General features: G+C 48.6%; 1 protein-coding gene across 5 annotated transcripts in view; it reads left to right on the top strand.

Annotated features, from left to right (window-relative positions):
* cep112 (centrosomal protein 112) overlaps window positions 1-18,547 on the top strand; it is a 63,775-nt gene that overhangs the window by 33,255 nt on the left and 11,973 nt on the right. For 4 of the 5 annotated variants that reach the window (XM_029836007.1, XM_029836008.1, XM_029836011.1 and 1 more), the window contains exons 21-23: window positions 2,403-2,633; window positions 11,211-11,273; window positions 14,125-14,274. In XM_029836007.1, coding sequence (XP_029691867.1) covers window positions 2,403-2,633; window positions 11,211-11,273; window positions 14,125-14,274 — 444 coding nt within the window. Of the gene's footprint in view, window positions 1-2,402; window positions 2,634-9,915; window positions 10,019-11,210; window positions 11,274-14,124; window positions 14,275-18,547 lie in introns of those variants that run through there. The other variant, XM_029836010.1, reaches the window with a different exon arrangement.

Here is an 18,547-nt window from a genome sequence, read left to right as displayed (position 1 = left end):
ATCAGAATTGTTTGTTCTTCACAGAAACTGTTTTATCCACAGCTTCTTCCCCGAAACTCATTTTATGGGTGTTATTTTTTTTCCCTGAATAATTATGTCATTTTTTTAAAAGGCTGTACGGACCATCTGGACTTCAAACAGCATGAGAAAGAGCACGAGTCTTCTTTTTTTCTGGCCCGTGATGGACTGAATAATGATGCTGTCAATTTTTCAAAGCGTTTCAATCCCATCTGCGTGATGAGGAAGAGTCACGTGAAGAGGGAGAAGTCAAAGCTGAAAGGATGATGGCGACGGGGGGGAGGCAATTATTGCTCCCTGAGATGCGGGATCTGGTCTCACTAATCAGTGATTTGCAGCAGTAGATGAGTGTTCCAGCGCTCCGGTGTCATTGTCAGACGCTCTTTTAGCCACTCCGCCAACTCCTCTCATCACATCTTATCTCGGAACTCAGCCGTGCTATTTCTTCCCCAGCGATTGATCACACTTGAAGTCATCAGCCAGTGTAGACGCCCCGGTGCGTTTAGCATTCCAACAGGATTCCGTTTAGTGTGCGCATCACGGCCGATATCTCACGCGGATAAAACGGCAAAGAAACCCTCGCCACAACTCTGCTAACCCCAAGATGCTAACGCCGTTGTCATTAAGGTCTGATCTCAATCAGCCCCATTTGTGCAGGTCACTTATCAGCTTTGAAATCGTCATCGGAACTTGTCATCTGGGCTGAATCGAACTGATTAGACAAAGCAATTGGATCGTTCCCACCGTTCTACTGTCACATTATATGAACAAAAAAGCCCAGAATCCTTCAGCTGTGTTCCAGAGCACTTTTTTTTTTAAACTCTCTTGCAAAGACTTGGATGAGAAGCTGCTGCGATGCATTTGTATGCGTTAACTGTGGAGCCGGAGGCAGCGGTTCAGTTAAACGCGCTTAGCATAAATACTGGAAGCAGGGGAAAACAGTGAGTGAGAACCTCAGAAAAAGATCTGCTGCCTGCAAGCACTTTAGAAGCTTGCTAATTTCCTCTGTATGTTGTTTGTTGAAGCCGTACATGAACTGAGCTCCACACAGGTATCAAACTGTAAATAAGTGAGTCCTCTCCAGACTTCAGCACAGGTGGGGGGTGGGGGGGGGGGTCGGCTCATGTGACCTAGAGCAATGCCGGCGTGGGATACTGCAGCTATCAAGTTGCCATCATGTCGGGGAGGGATCTTGTGTCACATTTTAATCAGTGCGGTAAAATAATAGATACACTGAAGCTTAAATGAAATAAAAATGAAGTGTGTGTGTGGGGTGGGAGGGGGGGTCACCCACCGTTCATGCTGTCAGTTGCTGAACAAAATTGTTGCTCAGCGACTGAACGCGTGCTGACTGTTAACCGAGCCACCATCCCTCCCTGCTCCCTCCTCTCTGCTCCTGCCTGTCTCGTGTCCTCTTAGCCAGCGCCGTCTGACCCCGTAGGTTCCGAACCGGTGAACCGGTGCCCCGCTGAGGTGGCGCTGCCTCGCAAACCTCCGCGGGAAACGCGTCCTTTTGGCCTCTGAAGTTTCCGCAGTGTCACCGCCAGTGCATCTGTTCTGCAAGATTATACTCTAACTTATTAAAAGATTTTTTTTGGGTGGGGGGGGGGGGGGAAGACAAATCTTCCAAGTTGTTAAAGAGAGAATTATACATTAAAGACTCTTCGGGGCTCAGATCTAATAGCGGCTCGCCCCTGGAAGTGAGGCAGAGACTGATAATGTTAGACGGAAAATGCCGTGTTTCTTTATTTCTTTTGGTATTGTCTGTGATTGCGATGCATCCCGTTCCATATGTGACAGCTCCAGCGTGTCAGTGTGTGGATAAGTGAGTGAGTGTGTGTGTGTGTGTGTGTGTGTGTGTGGATGGGGTATAACGCAGAGCTGCAACATCTGCCTGTTTTTGTGACACTCCTTTGAAGTCTCTTTGATTTTCCCCAGCTCCCACTAAAAAGGCTTCAGACACTTTCTGTCTGATTGCCTTAACGTGGGCTTGTCCTGGGATGCCCGGGCTTTTCGGGAGAGGGTGGGTGGGCGCCTGCTCTCTGAATGAAATAATAAAGTAAACCAGAAAAGTGTTGTGAGGATGTGCAATAACGGAGAAATAGATGCAACTGCAGAGCAACCTAAAGCAGCTACAATTTTAGGAAAGGATTTGATTCATGTTGACAATTAGATAATGACATGGGACTGATACACACACTTTTTCTGCTGTACTGACTGAGTCTACCCACAGAGTGTATGTGTAGCCATGGCAACCTGTATCATAAACATCATATATGTTTTTTTTTCTTCTTTTCTGTGGCTGCACATCTGGGTAAGATTCAGGCTGAAGAGTTCACAGAACAGATAAATATCACTCACCCTCATTATTTTTCTCCATCCAGAGGATTTCAACTTTGGAGGCCGAGTTGGCCGACAGCAGGGAGGAACTCCTGAGCGTCCGCGCGCTGCATAAACGCCAACTGGCTGAGGTGTCACTTCATCGAGAGGAGGATAGACGGAGGGCTCAACGGGACAAAGAGGAGAGCCTGAACCGCCTCCGTTCTGACATGGAGAGCAGCCGCCGCGACCTCGAGAGGAGCCACCAGCAGCAAAAAGCTGCTGTGCAGGAGAAGGTGGGGAAAAGAGGTTTTTAAATAGAACCCTCTCCATAGCATGTGTGATAAACCAGCTAAAGTGGCATTTCCATTGCTTAATTAACAGAAAAGTCTTGGTTTTGTTCAGCTTTGAAGCGCACAGAGACAGTTTTCACCCCGTGGCTGTGAGAAGGTGTTTCATGCTTTTGTTTTAGCTGAATTGTTCCCCAGACACCTCTTGTGGATGTGTTTTTATCTTCTCACTCATTCGCTGCTCCCGCCCGTGCTCCTGTCACGTCTCCCAGGGTAAATGCTTTCCATTCTTCATCAGCATTGATCGTGAGGAGGGGTTGTGGTTTGGAATGTGTGTTTAAGACGTCGCTCAATATTCCTCCTTCCATACAAGGTTCTTTAAAGTGAATAACTTCTACAGTGTGTTTACATTGGCCTCCCATTATGGGATGTACTGGAGTTCAAGGTGAATTTCAGGAGAGTCATCAACCGGCTTCACTTTCCCTATCCTGCTTAGCCAGGAAGTGCTTCAATTAGAACTTCTGACATTCTGTCTCTCTTTCTTTTCCTCTCTCTGTCTCATATTTGCTCCCCACGCTACTACAGAAACTGGACCCTCTGCTGGGAAAGCCACTCATAATCTTGTGCTGGTCTAGCAGGAAGCTGACCCAAGGTTGTGTCGATCAGAACTTAATCCTTCGAATGGTCCCATCAAAGGGGGCATTTTTCATTAGGCACCCTCATTCACCAGCTGCGCAGCATTAGCACCGGAATGCCGGGACCTCCGGAGCGTCCGGGCAGCCATTCTGCCTCCATATGGCACACAAGCAGGGGTACCAAAGGAGGAGAGATATGGGGGGGGCAAAAGAGTATTTTTGTAATGGGTTCCTCTTCATCTGTGTTGTACATTAGGTTAATGCAGTCCGTCCCCAATTTTCATGTACTCGTCCTCTTTTTGTCTCTTTTGAAGGAACAAATAGAGGAAAAATGCCTTCACAGTCTTCAAGGAATCTGGAGTGAATTCAAAGCCGCGAGGCTGAAAATTGATCGGAGAACACTGTTAGCAACGTGCTACTTCCACTTTTTTAGGATGAATGATTTCAGCCTTTTCTGACTTCACAAACAAGAATCACCAAAGTCGAGGTTGTTATTTTTGTCCCTTTTTCTACTTTCTAATCTGTCTCCAAGTTTGACTTCGGAGGAGGTCAGGCGAAGTTCCACTATGTTGTGCCCTGTCTTTTTTTTTTTTTTTTCCACATGGGATTGAAGTCAGCCAGCTCTCAGATCCATATTGACTCATTCGTCCTGTTTTGTAAGCTGAAAAATTCTCATTCTTTTGATGCAGAGAGAAATCGCTGTCCTCTGCAGTCCGTCGAACTCTTGGAAGCGGAGCCGGAGCAGGCCAGCTTTTTGCTTTTTGCTTCTTTTTTTCATCTCCCAGATCCTGAAGAAAAAGGCCAGAGAAATCCATTAAATCCATGAATGGATTCCCATCAAAGACACGTGCATTTAAGGGAGAGACGGAGGGATGGGGGAATGTTTTTGGAGGAGGCAGTCAAAAGTGAATGAAATAATGAGAAGCAGAACATCAGAGGAGATAAGATCAAGACATTAAGATATTGAGTTGTATCAGAAAGAGAGGAAAGAGGCAGAAAGGTGATTGAGGCAGGCTGCGCGGAAGGTGTAGGGAGCTTCTTTAGTCCAGCTGGGTTTGAAGTTTTATCTCTTTTCTGTTTGTGGCCCACACTACCCCAGACTTCCCAATCTCTGTCCTCCACTGAGGGTCCTGTGAAGCTGCCTCTGTGGCAGATAAAGACGCCTCATCTCTGGACTACAGTGAGCCTTTGCTCTCAGCAGCAGCACCACCTCCTTATCTAACTTTTTCATTCTCTGCGAGGCCTCTGCCGCCCATCCATCCATCCATCTCTCTCTCTCTCTCTCTGTCTCTCGCTCTCCTTCTGTCCCACATTCCCCTCCGGTCCTGCATTCACCTCATGGCATGCAGCAGCACATTATAGGTTTCTATAGATTCAAAGTCAAAATGGGCTTTGAGAACCTGTGAGAACAGTCTTTCCATACACAACACACCCCATCTGTACGGCCACAAGCAGCGCTCATATTCCAGCTGCTCAGTGGAAGAGTTATTTTCCGTTTATTATAAAATGAATAACTTTTGGACCATTGACACCTTGGAAGACCTGGCCTTATAAATGCAGGCAGTGCGGCAGAGCTGACCCAAAAAGTCTATCCTCAGGGCTCTGTCAGGTCCGTTAATGCAGTTGGTCTGTATGCTGCACAGTAACAATCCGGCTCAGTTTAGGCAGCACAGTTCCAAGATTTACCATCCTGAGCTGCACTGCTCTGCGACTGATTGATGTTCTATTGGGAATCCTCACATCCTGGCATTTATGGGGTCAGATTTACTGCTGTAGCACTCAATCCAGACCAAATGAAATTGGTCAACCCAGCAGGGGAATGTTGTCCGACCACGCCCCACATATAACCCTGGAAAAAGCTCAAGGCCTCGGCCAGCCCTACTTCCCAGTTCCACTTGTTGCGTCGCGGCAAAATCCAATTAAAAGATGCCCTCAACTTGAAACCTGCGAGTATCAGTTCACCATTAGCATCCCGGTACTCGGGTGCAAACCCCCGCAACCTGTGTCTTGTCAGGTGAGAGCTGAAGCCCATCCATGGTGGTGGGTTGTGGGAAGTTCATCAGTCTGTGCCGTCAGTCTTTTATATTTATATAAATAAATGAACACATGTTGGCCCAGGCTGTGCCCAAAGTGTGCATACGCACAGGCAGAGTCATCGGTGTCTGTGGCTGAGGGTGTGCCTTCGCTTCAGATCAAAGGGATATGACATTTCATCAAAAACTAACCGGCTGTGACAAAACCACCTGGAGGCAAACACCAGCCAATGGGAAAGCATATGTTTGGCATGCAGTGGCCAATCCCGGCTCCCTGTGCCAAAACACCAGCGAAGCCTCCAGCTATGATGCCCCCGCATGACTGGTGCGACATGAACTGGGAGTGCGGAGTCACACACAGATGAGGGGAAAGCGGTGCGAGAACACCTGTTTTATAACAGAACTTTGCCCAAAACCCCGCCGGGGTCACGTGTTTAAAACTACGTCCGAGTGCTTCCTCTCAGCTGGGAGCAGCAACCTCTCAAAACGGAGCTAAAATGCTGAACACACCAGGCTGTTGAGGGGCCGCTGAGCAGCCGTCACACCTCTTGCTATTAACGTTTTCCCCAGCTGTAGCGTTCTCCCTTTCAGCCAGAAGATGGTGGTACGAGGTTGTTGTCATTGTTGTTGTCGTAGTCGCGTCTTATTCTTCCCTCTTGCCCCCCGTCACCGCTGACTTATTAGGTTGGTTCGCTGCCATTTGGAGATACACCAAATCACATTATTCAGCCGGTCATGGATTAGAGGAGAGGGTGGGGTGGGGGGGGCACATGCTGGGGGCTGATCAAAGAGGGCCCGCATTCACCTCGTGCTTCCTGGGGAGACAAATGATGGGGAATGCAGAGCAGAGGTTAGATCCAGGGGAGCGGTGCGTTCAGATGCCTTCCACCTCGGAAGAATGGGTATTTTTTTTGTGTTTTTTTTTTTTTTTTTTGTGCCGCGCAAACGCCGTCGGAAGTTGTGTTTGCACACGAACGTGTGTGTTTGCACGGGTGCACGCATGCTCGGGTCTATCTGAGCTCCCGGTTTCCTCAGTGCACCATCGGGCCCGGCGGCAGAGAGAGAGAGACCGAAAGCGAGTGAGTCACCCAGCAGATGAAAGAGTCAAAGTAAAGGCTGCGCCGTCCCAAAAAAAAACATCACACGGCTTCTTCGCTCACTTTTTTTTTTTTTTGAAGTCATCCAAGAGGAGGGAGGGAAACGACACACTTTCCCAATCGCATTAAAACATGGCGTCAGGCAGCTCCCATCTTGTTGCACGCTGTAGATTACATTTTAGTTTGAAGTGGAGTTTTAAGTGGGACACCGCGATACTGGGCTCTGTTTTTTTTTTTAGTGGGGGGGTTAAGTTCCTTAAATCGGCTCGGTGGCATCCTACATCTGAAGGTCAGGCAGAGTTATTGATCCACCAAGGGTCCGGGGCATAAATAGAAGCAGAGTGGGCTCTGCCTGAGAAGAAAGTTCTTCCAGAGTTCATTGACCAGCAACAGCATCAGTCAGAAATTAGCAGCTTACTTGTTTGCTTATTGCTCTTTTTCTCTCCGCGTGGCTCCATATTTTAGGATTTTCTGTCCTTCACGCCTACACTTTTCTTCCTCTTTTGGATTAGATGTTATTCTCACGCACACGGACGGCTGTAAACGGCCTTTGATACCAAGAGCCGGCTGCCGATTGTGTAATCACTTCACACACACACACACACACACACACACACACACACACATCTGTGTATATAAGTGTTTATCTGCCGGCCTGTGATGTGTTATTTCTGCACTTTTGCGTGCGTGCGCATGTGCGTCAGTGACTGAGCATGGGGGGATTAGGAGAATCGCTACTGACAGGCAGTGATGGCAAACTGTGAAATTAAAATAAAGCCTCTTGTCATTACAGCAGCACGTCTGTGTCTCAGCACACACAGGCGAGCGCAGCACGACACCCATGATTACTGACAAACAAGCAAATAACATCTCCCTCGCTGGCAGACTGAACCGGAGCGGGTACCAGGCGCGCGTCGCCAGCAGAGAATCGCTGAATGCTCCCAAACGCCGCTGAAAACCAGGGCTCGGCGGAGGGATGGAGCGAGCGCTCCTTTTGAGTTTTCTGGGAGAGGAGCGGCGAGGAAGAAAGTCCTCCCTGCGGCGCCTCGCGCAGCACCTTTGGTCGGCCCGCGCGGCCTTCTCTCCCCCACCCAGCTGACCTCATCGCGTCAGTGGGTCATCGGAACGGCGACCTTTCGGGCTCCGAGCGTGCGGGGTGAAATCACCCTTGCGTCAGTAGTTTTATATTCTCTGTCAGAGTTCAGCTTTAGGACGATGATGAAAACCATAATTGGCCTTTAGCAATGCGAGATGATTTGAAACATATCAAGAGGGGGGGGGGAAATATGCCATATGGAGGCAATATCCTGCTCCGGATTGTAGACTCTGCCTGCTCTGAACATTTCTCTGAAAACACAGAGTCACACACTCGATGTGAATGCAAACACACATTATCTGACTCGTGTGGGCTGAATTACCCTGTGGAGAACTTTTTAAATTCAGCGGCCCAGCATAGCCTTTATAAACAGCTCTGGACTGACATTAACATTTGCTGTTTTGTGCCTTAACTCCTCGTAGTTGATCGTTGTCTACCCACCAGATGTCTATACACACTAGAATGATGCTCTAAAGTGCACCGTTTACGGTCGTGAGGGTGTAGCTAAATCAGTTTTGGGATGCTAAAAGCTAGCTGTGGAGGCTTGTGCATGCCTAAGAGCTATAACACAGCATGCTATGCTATTACACCAACACTAGTAGGTGACGGTGTAGATGCTGAGGAGTAAACTGAGTCTAGAGATCGGACACCTAGTGGTGGTGGGGGGGCGGTGCCCTCTATCTGCCCTAAAAGTGAGAGTGAATGAGAGCGAAGAGATCTGCTGCTCCCATCTCTCCCCTTTTAAACTGCTGTGGATCTTCATGTGTGTTTGGCCTGGTTCCCACTGCAGATTATTAATTAGGCCTGGTAACCACTGCATGCTTCGCCTTCAGATCCACTTCCACTCTCTTCAGTCTGTGCACACGCAAACACTCGCACACACACACACACGCGTATCCTGACGAATCCACAAAACGTGCGCACACTTCAAAGCAAACGCACTCAACGCCGCTCGGATTAAGAGGCGATTGAAGAGGCTGATAGAGCCTCGGTGTACCTTCAGCACCAAATGCCTTTGGCAGGACGCAGGTATTCTCTTTGAAAGTGTTTACACACACACACACACACTCACATAGACATCTAAACCCATATCTGGGCTTTTAATTGAGCGATGTTTTTCCCTTTCATAGGAGTCCTTTACAGTGATTTTTTTACCTGCATGCATTATCAATACCTTCACCTGTTTCCAGCCATCTTTCTTGCATGTCTTGGTGATGGATGGATGAATCTGAGATGTTGGATAAAGCTTCCTGGTAAACTCCCCTGAGCTGTTGAGGGTAAAAGGAATAGGCTAGTAGCAAGCGCTTTATGTTTTCATGAAACATCTGAGCCTGGTTGGCTGTCAATGGGGCCATATGTTTCTTATGATACACTCGCTTGTGAAGCCACTGTCATATATAACACAGAGTCGCGCACGCCTCGTTACCTTCCAGTCATTTGTAAAGGTGATGCAATGTACAACTTTGATGTGATCAGTTTCACTTCTGGCGCTTCGACTTCAAGGTAACTGCCTCATATTTGTTGCTGTTTACCAGTGTCAAAAATGTAAAATACATGCAGAATCCTCCTCTATTCAACACTGATTATAAAATCTAGTCAAAATGAGATTAAATAGATTAAAAGGCAATCGACCGGTGCAGAGGGGTGCATGGCTCTGACCCAGAATCAATCCCTGTATCCTGAAGGCACGTTTCTAGTTCACACAGCGTAATGCCTGACGTTAATTCTGAGTCACACGGGGCTTCAGCTCCCAAACTTTACCACCAGTTTTAGCTTTTGGTTCTCACAAATTGGGCTATTAGCGGAATAGTGCCATTTATTATGCGAGAAGATCCATGTGAGAAAATCCTGGGATCTTAATTTTGAATTGTTTTTGGTGTGTTCTCATTGCAGCTTTAGCTGTATGTGTTTAGTCAGGTTTTGTAAATGCGTACATTCAGTTTTCATTGTAAACGTCAGCCTGAAAAGAATGTTTAATGTTTAATTTATCCCAATTAAATGTGCACAATATTGTGCGCCAGCCTGCAATCATCTTCATTCGTCACCACATCAGTTGGAGGAACCGCTAATTCTTTTGCTCTTGTCAGTTTTCCAGCTTACAAATTTCCAACTCACCTTGTGTGTAACCTTTGTGGAGTAGTTCAACTGTAACCTGTCCCACAGCTACTGGGTGAATCTAGTGCGTGTGTTGAGTTGTGGGTTGGTCGTTGTGCTTGCACTTATTTATTATCCTCAGTTTAACTTGGTAACAGTTATCGCCTCATTTTTATGTGCTAAATCCTGTAGATTTTCCTAACAACTAACTACTGCAGTCGCTATGACTCTATTTACACTCCACACTCTCTCTCTGTGTCTCTCTCTCTCACTCTCACACACACACTTATTTCTTTCTTCCCAATCCTTCTTTGTCCAACTCTCTCTCATCAGCTGCTGTAAGCCCCCCAGGGATGAGTGGGCTGCCACTCACAAAGTCCTGGCACAGGAAGACAGGCCCGTATCCTTGGTGATGGCTTTGGTGTTTCCGTGGTGACAGGTGTGTCCACTCAGAGTGGGACGGCGGTGTTTGTCGGGAAGTGTTTGGACAGGGTGTAGAGTTCTCAGCAGCTCAGGTGTTGATGGCTGCACGAGGGCGGCTTCACTGACACTGTTTAGTGTGTGTGTGTGTGTGTGTGTGTCTTTATTTTTAAAGTAGGGATAAGATTTTGTGCTGGAGTCTTTTGTCGCAACAACCCACTGTGTGGCTGCAACGTGTGCCTGAACTGTTTTCTCTTTCTTTACACCAAATTCCGCCTGGAAAACCGTGAGAATGCCGAGCTCAGGCTAAGTTCCCGGGCAGATATTGAGACTCATAACAAGCAGTGTTTTTTCCCTTTTTTCTGTTTTCTGTTTTTCAGCAAAAAAAACCCAAACCTGTCAGATGAACAATTGCAGGCATATTTAGACCCAACACAGCTCCGCGCCCAAAGTCCTGGAGTAAATTAGGAGCCACTGAGATCCCTGATGGAATCCTAATTCATGAACTCGCTCTAGTAGTCATTCTTTCATTGTGTTCTTCTCTTCAGCTTTAAAATGGGTCAACTGTGCTTATTTGTGAGTTCCTCACAACTAAAGACGCCTCTTGGTTTAGACGCCGAAGAGTTCTTCAAACTGGGCGACTGAGAACCTTCACTCAGACAGCGGCGTCTCGCTGGGCGGCCAAGCTTGTATTCGATACTCCCAGCTGGCAAACTTCCCATGGTGCAACACCTGAAAACAAAGAGACCAGCGCCACTTGCTAAATCCCCAACAGTCCCCATTCATTCTCCTTCTCTTGCTGCCCTGTTGTGTCTGCAGGCTTCCACCAATCATCTCCTTGTTTCTGCCTGTAACTAATTGGCAGCAACATTCTAAATCTCCCCCCTCCTTCTTGTTAAGTGTTGGCATGGGATCAAGGTGGGAGTCGTGCCCGTGGTGCGCGATCGCCCATCGCTACCTGCTGGCATGCGTGATTGTTGGAAGTGGCGCGGTGCCAAAGAGCCCCAGGCCCGCACCACGAGGACACGCTGCCAAAAGGCGGAGGTCAGCGCCAGTGTGTGTGCCTGTGTGAGAGAGTGCGGGCAGGCTGCGAGGATGACATGTGCACTTCCTAACAGGGGATTCGATTTCTCAGCTCCCGCTCTTTGTGTCTCTATCCGTCTGTCAGTATCTCTTCCTCACACACCTCCTCTGTCCTCCTGTTGCAGAGCAACTCCAGGCTGATGCAGATGGAGGAGGAGTACGGTCAAAAGCTCACCAAGTCTACCCAGGTAATCTTTTTTTTTTTTCACCCCCACCATTTTAGATCCCATTTTATATTCTGCTTTTTTCCTGCTGAACAAATTGAAGTCTTGGGGAATATCCAGCATACACACACACACACACACACACACATCCTTATTCCTCTATCTTTGTGAGCACCATCATATACATAATACGTTCCCTTCCCTCTAAACATAATAACCCCAACTTTAACCCAAACCCATTTCCATCCTGAACATCAAAACCAAGTCTTAACCTTCAGACAGACTTTTTGAGGGAACTCTACTTTGCTTGTAAATTCACCACACGTGCACACACCAAACCAGCCTGGTACTGGTTTTTGTTGGAGGTTCCAGCAGCTGGGACGAGGAACTGATTTAAGCCAAATGTTCAGAGTCTCTTTGGCCATCGTCAGTAAAACTGAGCTTAAACCACTTAATAAAGAAATTGTTTTCTTGGTGTTTATGTGGAGTAAATTATTGCTATAACGTAGCTGTAATTAAACTTTGTTGGCCAAAGAGGAGATTCTAATGGGGAGGGGGTGGCTTTCTTGTTTTTCTTTCTTCCTTCTGCTCTTTAGTCGTCCCCCCCCCCCCGTGTGTGTGTGTGTGTGTGTGTGTGTGAATTGGCTGGCAAAGACATAGAGTTGAAAGAGAGGTTGACAAGCAGATGTTGCAAGAAAACGGTAGCCTATTAGGTTACACAATGCCCGACTTCAAAAGTAACCCGACGCCGTGCCAGAGTTCAGCCATGCTGGCGTGGCACGCCGCGGCAGACGAGGCAACAAGTGATTAATCCCCTGTTTTGGGGACACAAAGCTGGCACAAGTTCAACAAAACACAACTCTCCCTGCTATTAAAGATAAGGCTCCCAGAATTCAGCGCCCTGGCTGCGCCGTGCGTGCGGCGTTTCTTGTGCAAACACTTAAATGCGCGTGATTAATGCGGGTTATTTGTCGTGGGCTTCGGCGGCTTTGTTTTGAAAGGTAAAGGTGGAAACCCCCTCGAGGCAACTCAGTCAAATGTAAACAAGAGGCCTCGGAACCTCAAAGGCTCACCCCGGCTGTTAACCCCTCGGTGTCTGACACAGGGCAGCGCTCTTGAGCCCAACCGCATAGCTAATAGCCCAATTAAAGATACGCCGGGTCATATATTTTCCTGAGGGACCCGAAGACCCTCCAAACCTGCGTATGTGTTTACATGCATTCATCAGGCCCTTTGTCATTCACGCACAGACATCCACAGAGATGCGGGCCTTCTCATTAGTGCCTTTTCACCAGTCATGTGTACGTGCCCTCCTCCTGAGTGACCTGTGACCCCCCCCCACCACCACCACCTTCAGTGAGGGGTAGCCTTGGCACTGATGGGAGATCGTTGAATCATCCCTGGACGAAGGTAGGCGGCAGAGAGAATTTGACACGTGAGGTGCATGAGAAACATGGCGCGCTCAGAAGGAGGAGGTCACAGGTCTTATGCAAATGCGCCTCATTTATTTCCACACAGAAGCGAGCGTTCACTTCAGCACGCCGTTAACATGTGACCTCTTTGTCACGTGGAAGCCAAGTAGGAGTTGTATATTTGTTTTTGCTCTATTCTTCAGACTGGGACGAGTATTTTGAAAGTGCAGTCCGTCACCGTTCATGGAGTTTATCGAATGAGCCTTCATGACTCCGTGCATGGGTGAAGGCAGGTGGAACCACCTGTCTGTCAAATAACTGATTAAAAAAGCAGCCCGAGCTCACACGAGGACGATTCCTCAAATTTGTAGAGGAAGTTCGGAGGATATTTTTTCAACCTACTTTGTAGCGCTGCCACGTTTCGACATTTGCAAACAGGTGAATAAACATGAGGCCTATTCATTCCTTCCTTTAACCTCAGGTTCATTGAGAGGTAACCCTACATTTATCCTTAAACAGAGATGCCAGTAGGCTGGGAAAATAGACAAGTCTCAACAGGCCAATTACAGACTTTAACAAAAAAAAAAAGAAAAAAAAGCCTGGCCAGTTATCAGACAGGAAAAAAAAAAGAGTGCTGCGGTGTGTAAATATACGAGAATAACAAGGCAGACAGCTGAGTTCACTAGTTTAGAGTGCCGTTGCTGCCCGGGGGCAGAAGACCAACAGTTCCATATTGCAAAAATAATTATTATACCCAGAAATGGTGTTCCCATAATAATGTACCACTCCGAGCTTTCATGTGGCTTTCCCACTGACAGAACGAACCTAATCGGCCTCTCATCTGGCTCCGTCTGTGGTTGACCCACACCACTCTAACTCCCACACAGCGTGCAGATTCCAGCTGGGCCAGTCCTCCACAGTTTGAGCATGGTAAACAATTATCTGTCTACCCCTGAGCTATCAGCACCCCCGCCGCCGCCGCCGCCACCTATGTCTCTCCCCTCCTCTCTTCTTTCCTTTCCATCTCTTTTGGCGCTCTCGTCTCATCTCTCCGCTGCCTTTCTCTGACAGCGACTTTAACAGAATGTTAATTTTGACTGCAGGATTTCAAAGCGGCGGCAGTTCCTTTTTATCTCGGCGTGCACCACAAGTTCACCAACACAAAGTCACTCTGCTCTTTATAAAGGAAGTTATTTTTCCTTTCTCTGTCTTTGCTCTGTTCTCCCTCACGTCTCATGTCGGGGGAAAAAAAAGACACGAGTGTCTGGGAAAAGAAACATTTCAAGGTGATTGTTAACGCAAACGTCCCCGTTCTCCATCTGATACAAGTAGACTTCTGACGCAAGCGGCGTGGATGCGATCGACTTCCTGTTGTTGTGCCAAACCTGGGCACTGTAGGTGTAACACAGACACAAGGATCCGTCCCAAACAGAAAGTCAGATCCCATATATGCTCATTTGCAGTTAATTGTGGAGCTGCAGTCGTCTCTGGGTAACGCCAAGGAGGAGGCGGTTCGCCTGAAAGAGGCGACGGACCAGCAGCTGCAGGACGCCGACGCTCAGTGGGCGGAAGATAGGAGGAAGATGGCCGACAAAGCCGATCAGGCCGTCAAGGTGAGCGCTGCCTCACACATTTATCAGAGGAGGTCGTGGACGATCAGCTAGCATGTTGGTGTTTGTCGACACACTGGGAGTTCTCCAGAACTTCTAAATACACCTGTGTTACATTTCAATTAAACCCAACCTTTAATTACGGGAGCTAATTATACCACAATGTAAGAGAAGAGCGGGTTTATGGTGTCGCTTTAATCTGTGTGCAGCAGGAGCTCTCCTCACACAGCCGAGTGACGATGGAAGCAATAAACAGGGCACCTGTTAGGAACATTATTGCATGTTTGGCCACGCAGAGTCCCCTCCCCGTCCCCTCCCCGTCCCCGTCCCTGGAACGGGACACAACAGGTTGATACGGATACTTAAACCTTCCAAAGAAAAGGAGATGGGCTACATCATAAAGAGGAAGGTTTTATAGAGACACACAGGCCGCTTCGCTTTTGTGAGCACTGACTGTTGGTGTCGGTTTGCTTTGTCATTTTTATGGCCGACTGCAGACTAGAGTGTTGTTAAGTGGTGTGTGTGTGTGTCTCTGTGTGTCTTTAAGGTGTCATGCTTTTAAGTGGACACTCTTTGCATTTGCTCAGATGCATCACAACCTCCTCGGTAGAGTTCGTGCACGAGAGAGTGCCAACCGATGGGTCAGAATCGACCCGATGCAAGTAAACAAGGCGGTTTCCCTCATTTTCCATCACCCCGTCCCTCTCCCTGCTCCCTGCTGAGTCCTCCTTCCCTCTCACGGGATCTTTTGCCTCTTGCCCCAGCAGCCAGGCTGGGCCACAGTGGCAGTTGATGGGTGTGGTTCACTAAATAAAGAGTTGTTGTGTCTGGGATCGGGACATGTCTCTAAATGCACCCTTGTCTGTTGGTGGTTGCCGCTGCTTCATATATAGTAGGGAGGAAAGTCTGGGAGCCTCCGTCAGATCCGCTCTCCTTCCAGGCCCTGGTAGCCCCCCCACCCCCTCCCCCGCTATCGCCCCATGTCTGAGTTGTAACTGTTGCAACATAATGTCTAATAGCTGAGCTAAGACTGTTTCTGACATTGTCAAAGCAAGTGTAACATCAATATTTGAAAGTTTACTGTGACTGTAATGTGCTTCTACCTGTTTGACTGAGTTTTCACACATGAAAACACACACACACACACACACACTCACACACACACGGGCGCGTGCATGCAGGGCCTCCCCTCCTGGTGTCTGGGACTCAGGCCTTGCCGTCTGTGTTGGAGCAGACGCTCTGTTTCTATTATCTGTGCCCTCATTATTATGATCCCCCTGTATTAACCACCCGCTAATGAGACTCCAATTAATGATTGAGATGCTTATTAAAGGCCAGACGTGTGGGTAAAGCAGACAATCAATGAGGGAGATGAAGGTCCAGTCCACCCAGCAGCATGTGCAAATGCAAGACAGAACTAAAAAGCGTTGTTGTGGGCTTGAAAGAGGATGTAGAATTGGCCGTAAACAATTACAGGAAAATAAGTGAGGGCCAACTGATGAAAGGAGGGAGGAAGCGTGAGGACTGAGATGGCAAACATAAGGACACGGGAGGGAAAGAGGGGAGAGGAGGCAGAGATGGCGCAGAGCCGTCAGCGGGCCATGGAAGGGAGCGTGTCGCCTGCTGACATTGTTTCCACGCCGCTCACTTCAAAGGGTTGGGATTATGAAGAGAGCGAGGGGCTTCAGACAATGGGAGGGGAAGAAAATAACATCAAAGTTAGCCGCACATTTGAATCTGGATAATCCCAAAACAGTTGTTCTGCATGTGCGCCGCGCCGGATCAGATGCCTCCCTTATTATTTCCATCGTCAGTCCCGTTCCACCATTTCTGGCCCAAATTTAGCTCCCTCTGTGGCTCTACTGTACTCACGGCTTCTTAAATGTGGGTGTCGCTTGCACGGACCTACAGTATGCATCTCGTAAATCCCTTTTTTTGGAACAACGGCAGCACAGTTAAGTTTGCTCATTATACAGTGTCTGTTTGTCAAGAAGTGACATTTAGCTGCAGTATTTTTGGTGCGTTGCAAAATTAAGCCAAATATAAATCGCTGTAAATTCTGCACAACCTTGCAATTTTGCCCGGCCGCTGCCAGTTTTCCACAAATTGACCCAAACATCAGGCGGGTTTGCACCAATCAGGAGCCGCCTCCCCGGTCGCGGCGCAGACGTGCCGCGCGGGCGTCTCACGTTCGCCCTCGGACATCAGCGCTCGCGGCTGAAAAGGGTCAGTGTCCGACATGAAAGCGGAGGCAAATAGCGCCGAGGTGGAACACAAACGAGGGTCATCAAACATTTTCCCACCACGAAACCCACCCGGCAGAAATGGAAAGAGCCCGTCCACCGGAGGGAGGCGGCTCCGTCCACATGCGCCGCGGGTGCTGAAAGTCGATCCTGTTTTTTCTTTTTTTCTTTCGTTTGTTTTGGGGTTGTTTTTTTTTTAACGCCTGAGCTTTCTCAAATAAATGAAAGGTTTTGTTGTTTTTGGAGCGTTTCCGAGTCGCTCGACTGGTTAAGAGGAGTCGCTTGTGTCGGTCCACACGACTCGCACCGTGTCACTGGAACGTGAGGCCGTGATGGAGGAGCCGAGCCGGCCCGGGCCCGGCCGGCGCTGAAGTTTCGGGGCTATCGGCTTCGCCGGCGTCCGTGGGGCAGAGCGACATCATCGCTGATGTGACACGCGTTTATCCCTGAGGTTAGACAGTGAGCGCATGTCACGTTTTTGTGTGGTCGCTTGCACAGCAGGCAGAGTTTTCTGTGTGCGTGTGTGTGAGAGAATGCACGTGTGTGTGTGTGTGTGTGTGTGTGCGTGTGTGTGAGAGAATGCACGTGTGTGTGTGTGTGTGCCCGAAATGTGCAGCTGCCAAACCTGACAGAACTCAAGCCCACGTTAGCCTGCCAGGAGAAGGTACAAAACCCCCCCCACACACACACACACACCCTGCAGTATCTTTCCAACTGTGTATCTTCAATCTCTTTTTCTGTCTCAAACTGTCTCCACACACTCTCACCTCATCTCACCCTGCCAAAAGAGATAGGTGGCTGGTGAATAAACAATGGCACTCCACCCATAGTGTCACCCGCCTGAGCTTTGATCAGCACCACTGTTCCTGCTCCCCTCAGCAGCACTTCCTGTCTGTCTGCCTGCCGAACGCTGCCTCACACACAGACACGCACGCACCCCCGCCCATAAATTAAAAATTCTTGTTTTGGCCTCATGAACAGGGACCCAAGTCAGATCTTAGCCCTTTTTTTTTTTTTTTTTACATCTTTTAGCAGCGCTACATTATCTAGCAAGCACCCACAGGTGTCACTGTGCACGCACGTGCGCACGGAGGCATTTGCGCTTTTGATCCAGCGTGGAGTAACTTCCAGCACTCGTCAAAGCCGAGGTCCTGGACGAAGTGACAGCAGACAAGTTACATAATGCAGAAGTGACCAGGGCTTCGCGGCGTTTGAGAGTGAATTCCTGAGTGCGCCTCGCTTTGGAGCTGACAGGTTGAGAGGCTCCATCGCTTGGATCAGCTCTCGATGGAGTCAATGTGATCTGCAGGAGCCTTCCACCCTGGCTCACCAGAAATGAATGACAAAAGAGCCCATGGACTCAGGCAGCCTGGCGAGCGAGCACAGAGGGGGCTGGTTGGAGCAGCTGCAGCTGGTTCTTTACTTATATATGCATTAGTTTCTGAGGGGGTTGAAAGGATGACTTTGCCTGTGGGAAGGAATGGCAGCAGTGGATCAAGAACAGGTGTGCTGGGCAGCCTCTGTAGCAGAGGCAAAAGAACACTGTGTGTGTGTGTGTGTGTGTGTGTGTGTGTTCCCGTTCCCCATTCATGTGGTCCGTCCCTCCCTTCAGCACATGTCCCCGTCCCTTTGTGTTAACCTTGGGCTTCACTCTTGGTCACTGAAGTTTAAGCCGCCCGCGATCTCGCGCTAGCCCGGTCGCTAAGACCGCCACTACAGATGATCCCCGTCCAAATATAACTCAGTCATCACTCACTAGACAGAAACATTCCCATCCAGATCCAGAGTCTGATGGTTTTATGGCCCCATAGTCATTAAAGGAGCTGGTAGCTAACGATGTTTGCTTTGCCTGCAACATCCGACATTTCTTCCTGGTTAAGTATGATTGGGGGGGGGGCAAGCAGGCTATTCTGTCCTATCAAGTAAACCAGTTGTCTACCTGGTCCTAGTTTTTTAGTCCTCTTCTTGCTACTCTGCCTTTAAAATCCTTGAAAGGACTATTGTCAGTAAAGCTAAACACCAAGTTCCACCTC

The sequence above is a fragment of the Takifugu rubripes genome, chromosome 5 (assembly GCF_901000725.2).
Source record: "Takifugu rubripes chromosome 5, fTakRub1.2, whole genome shotgun sequence".
Lineage (NCBI taxonomy): Eukaryota > Metazoa > Chordata > Actinopteri > Tetraodontiformes > Tetraodontidae > Takifugu > Takifugu rubripes.
This window is presented reverse-complemented; position numbering and strand designations above follow the sequence as displayed.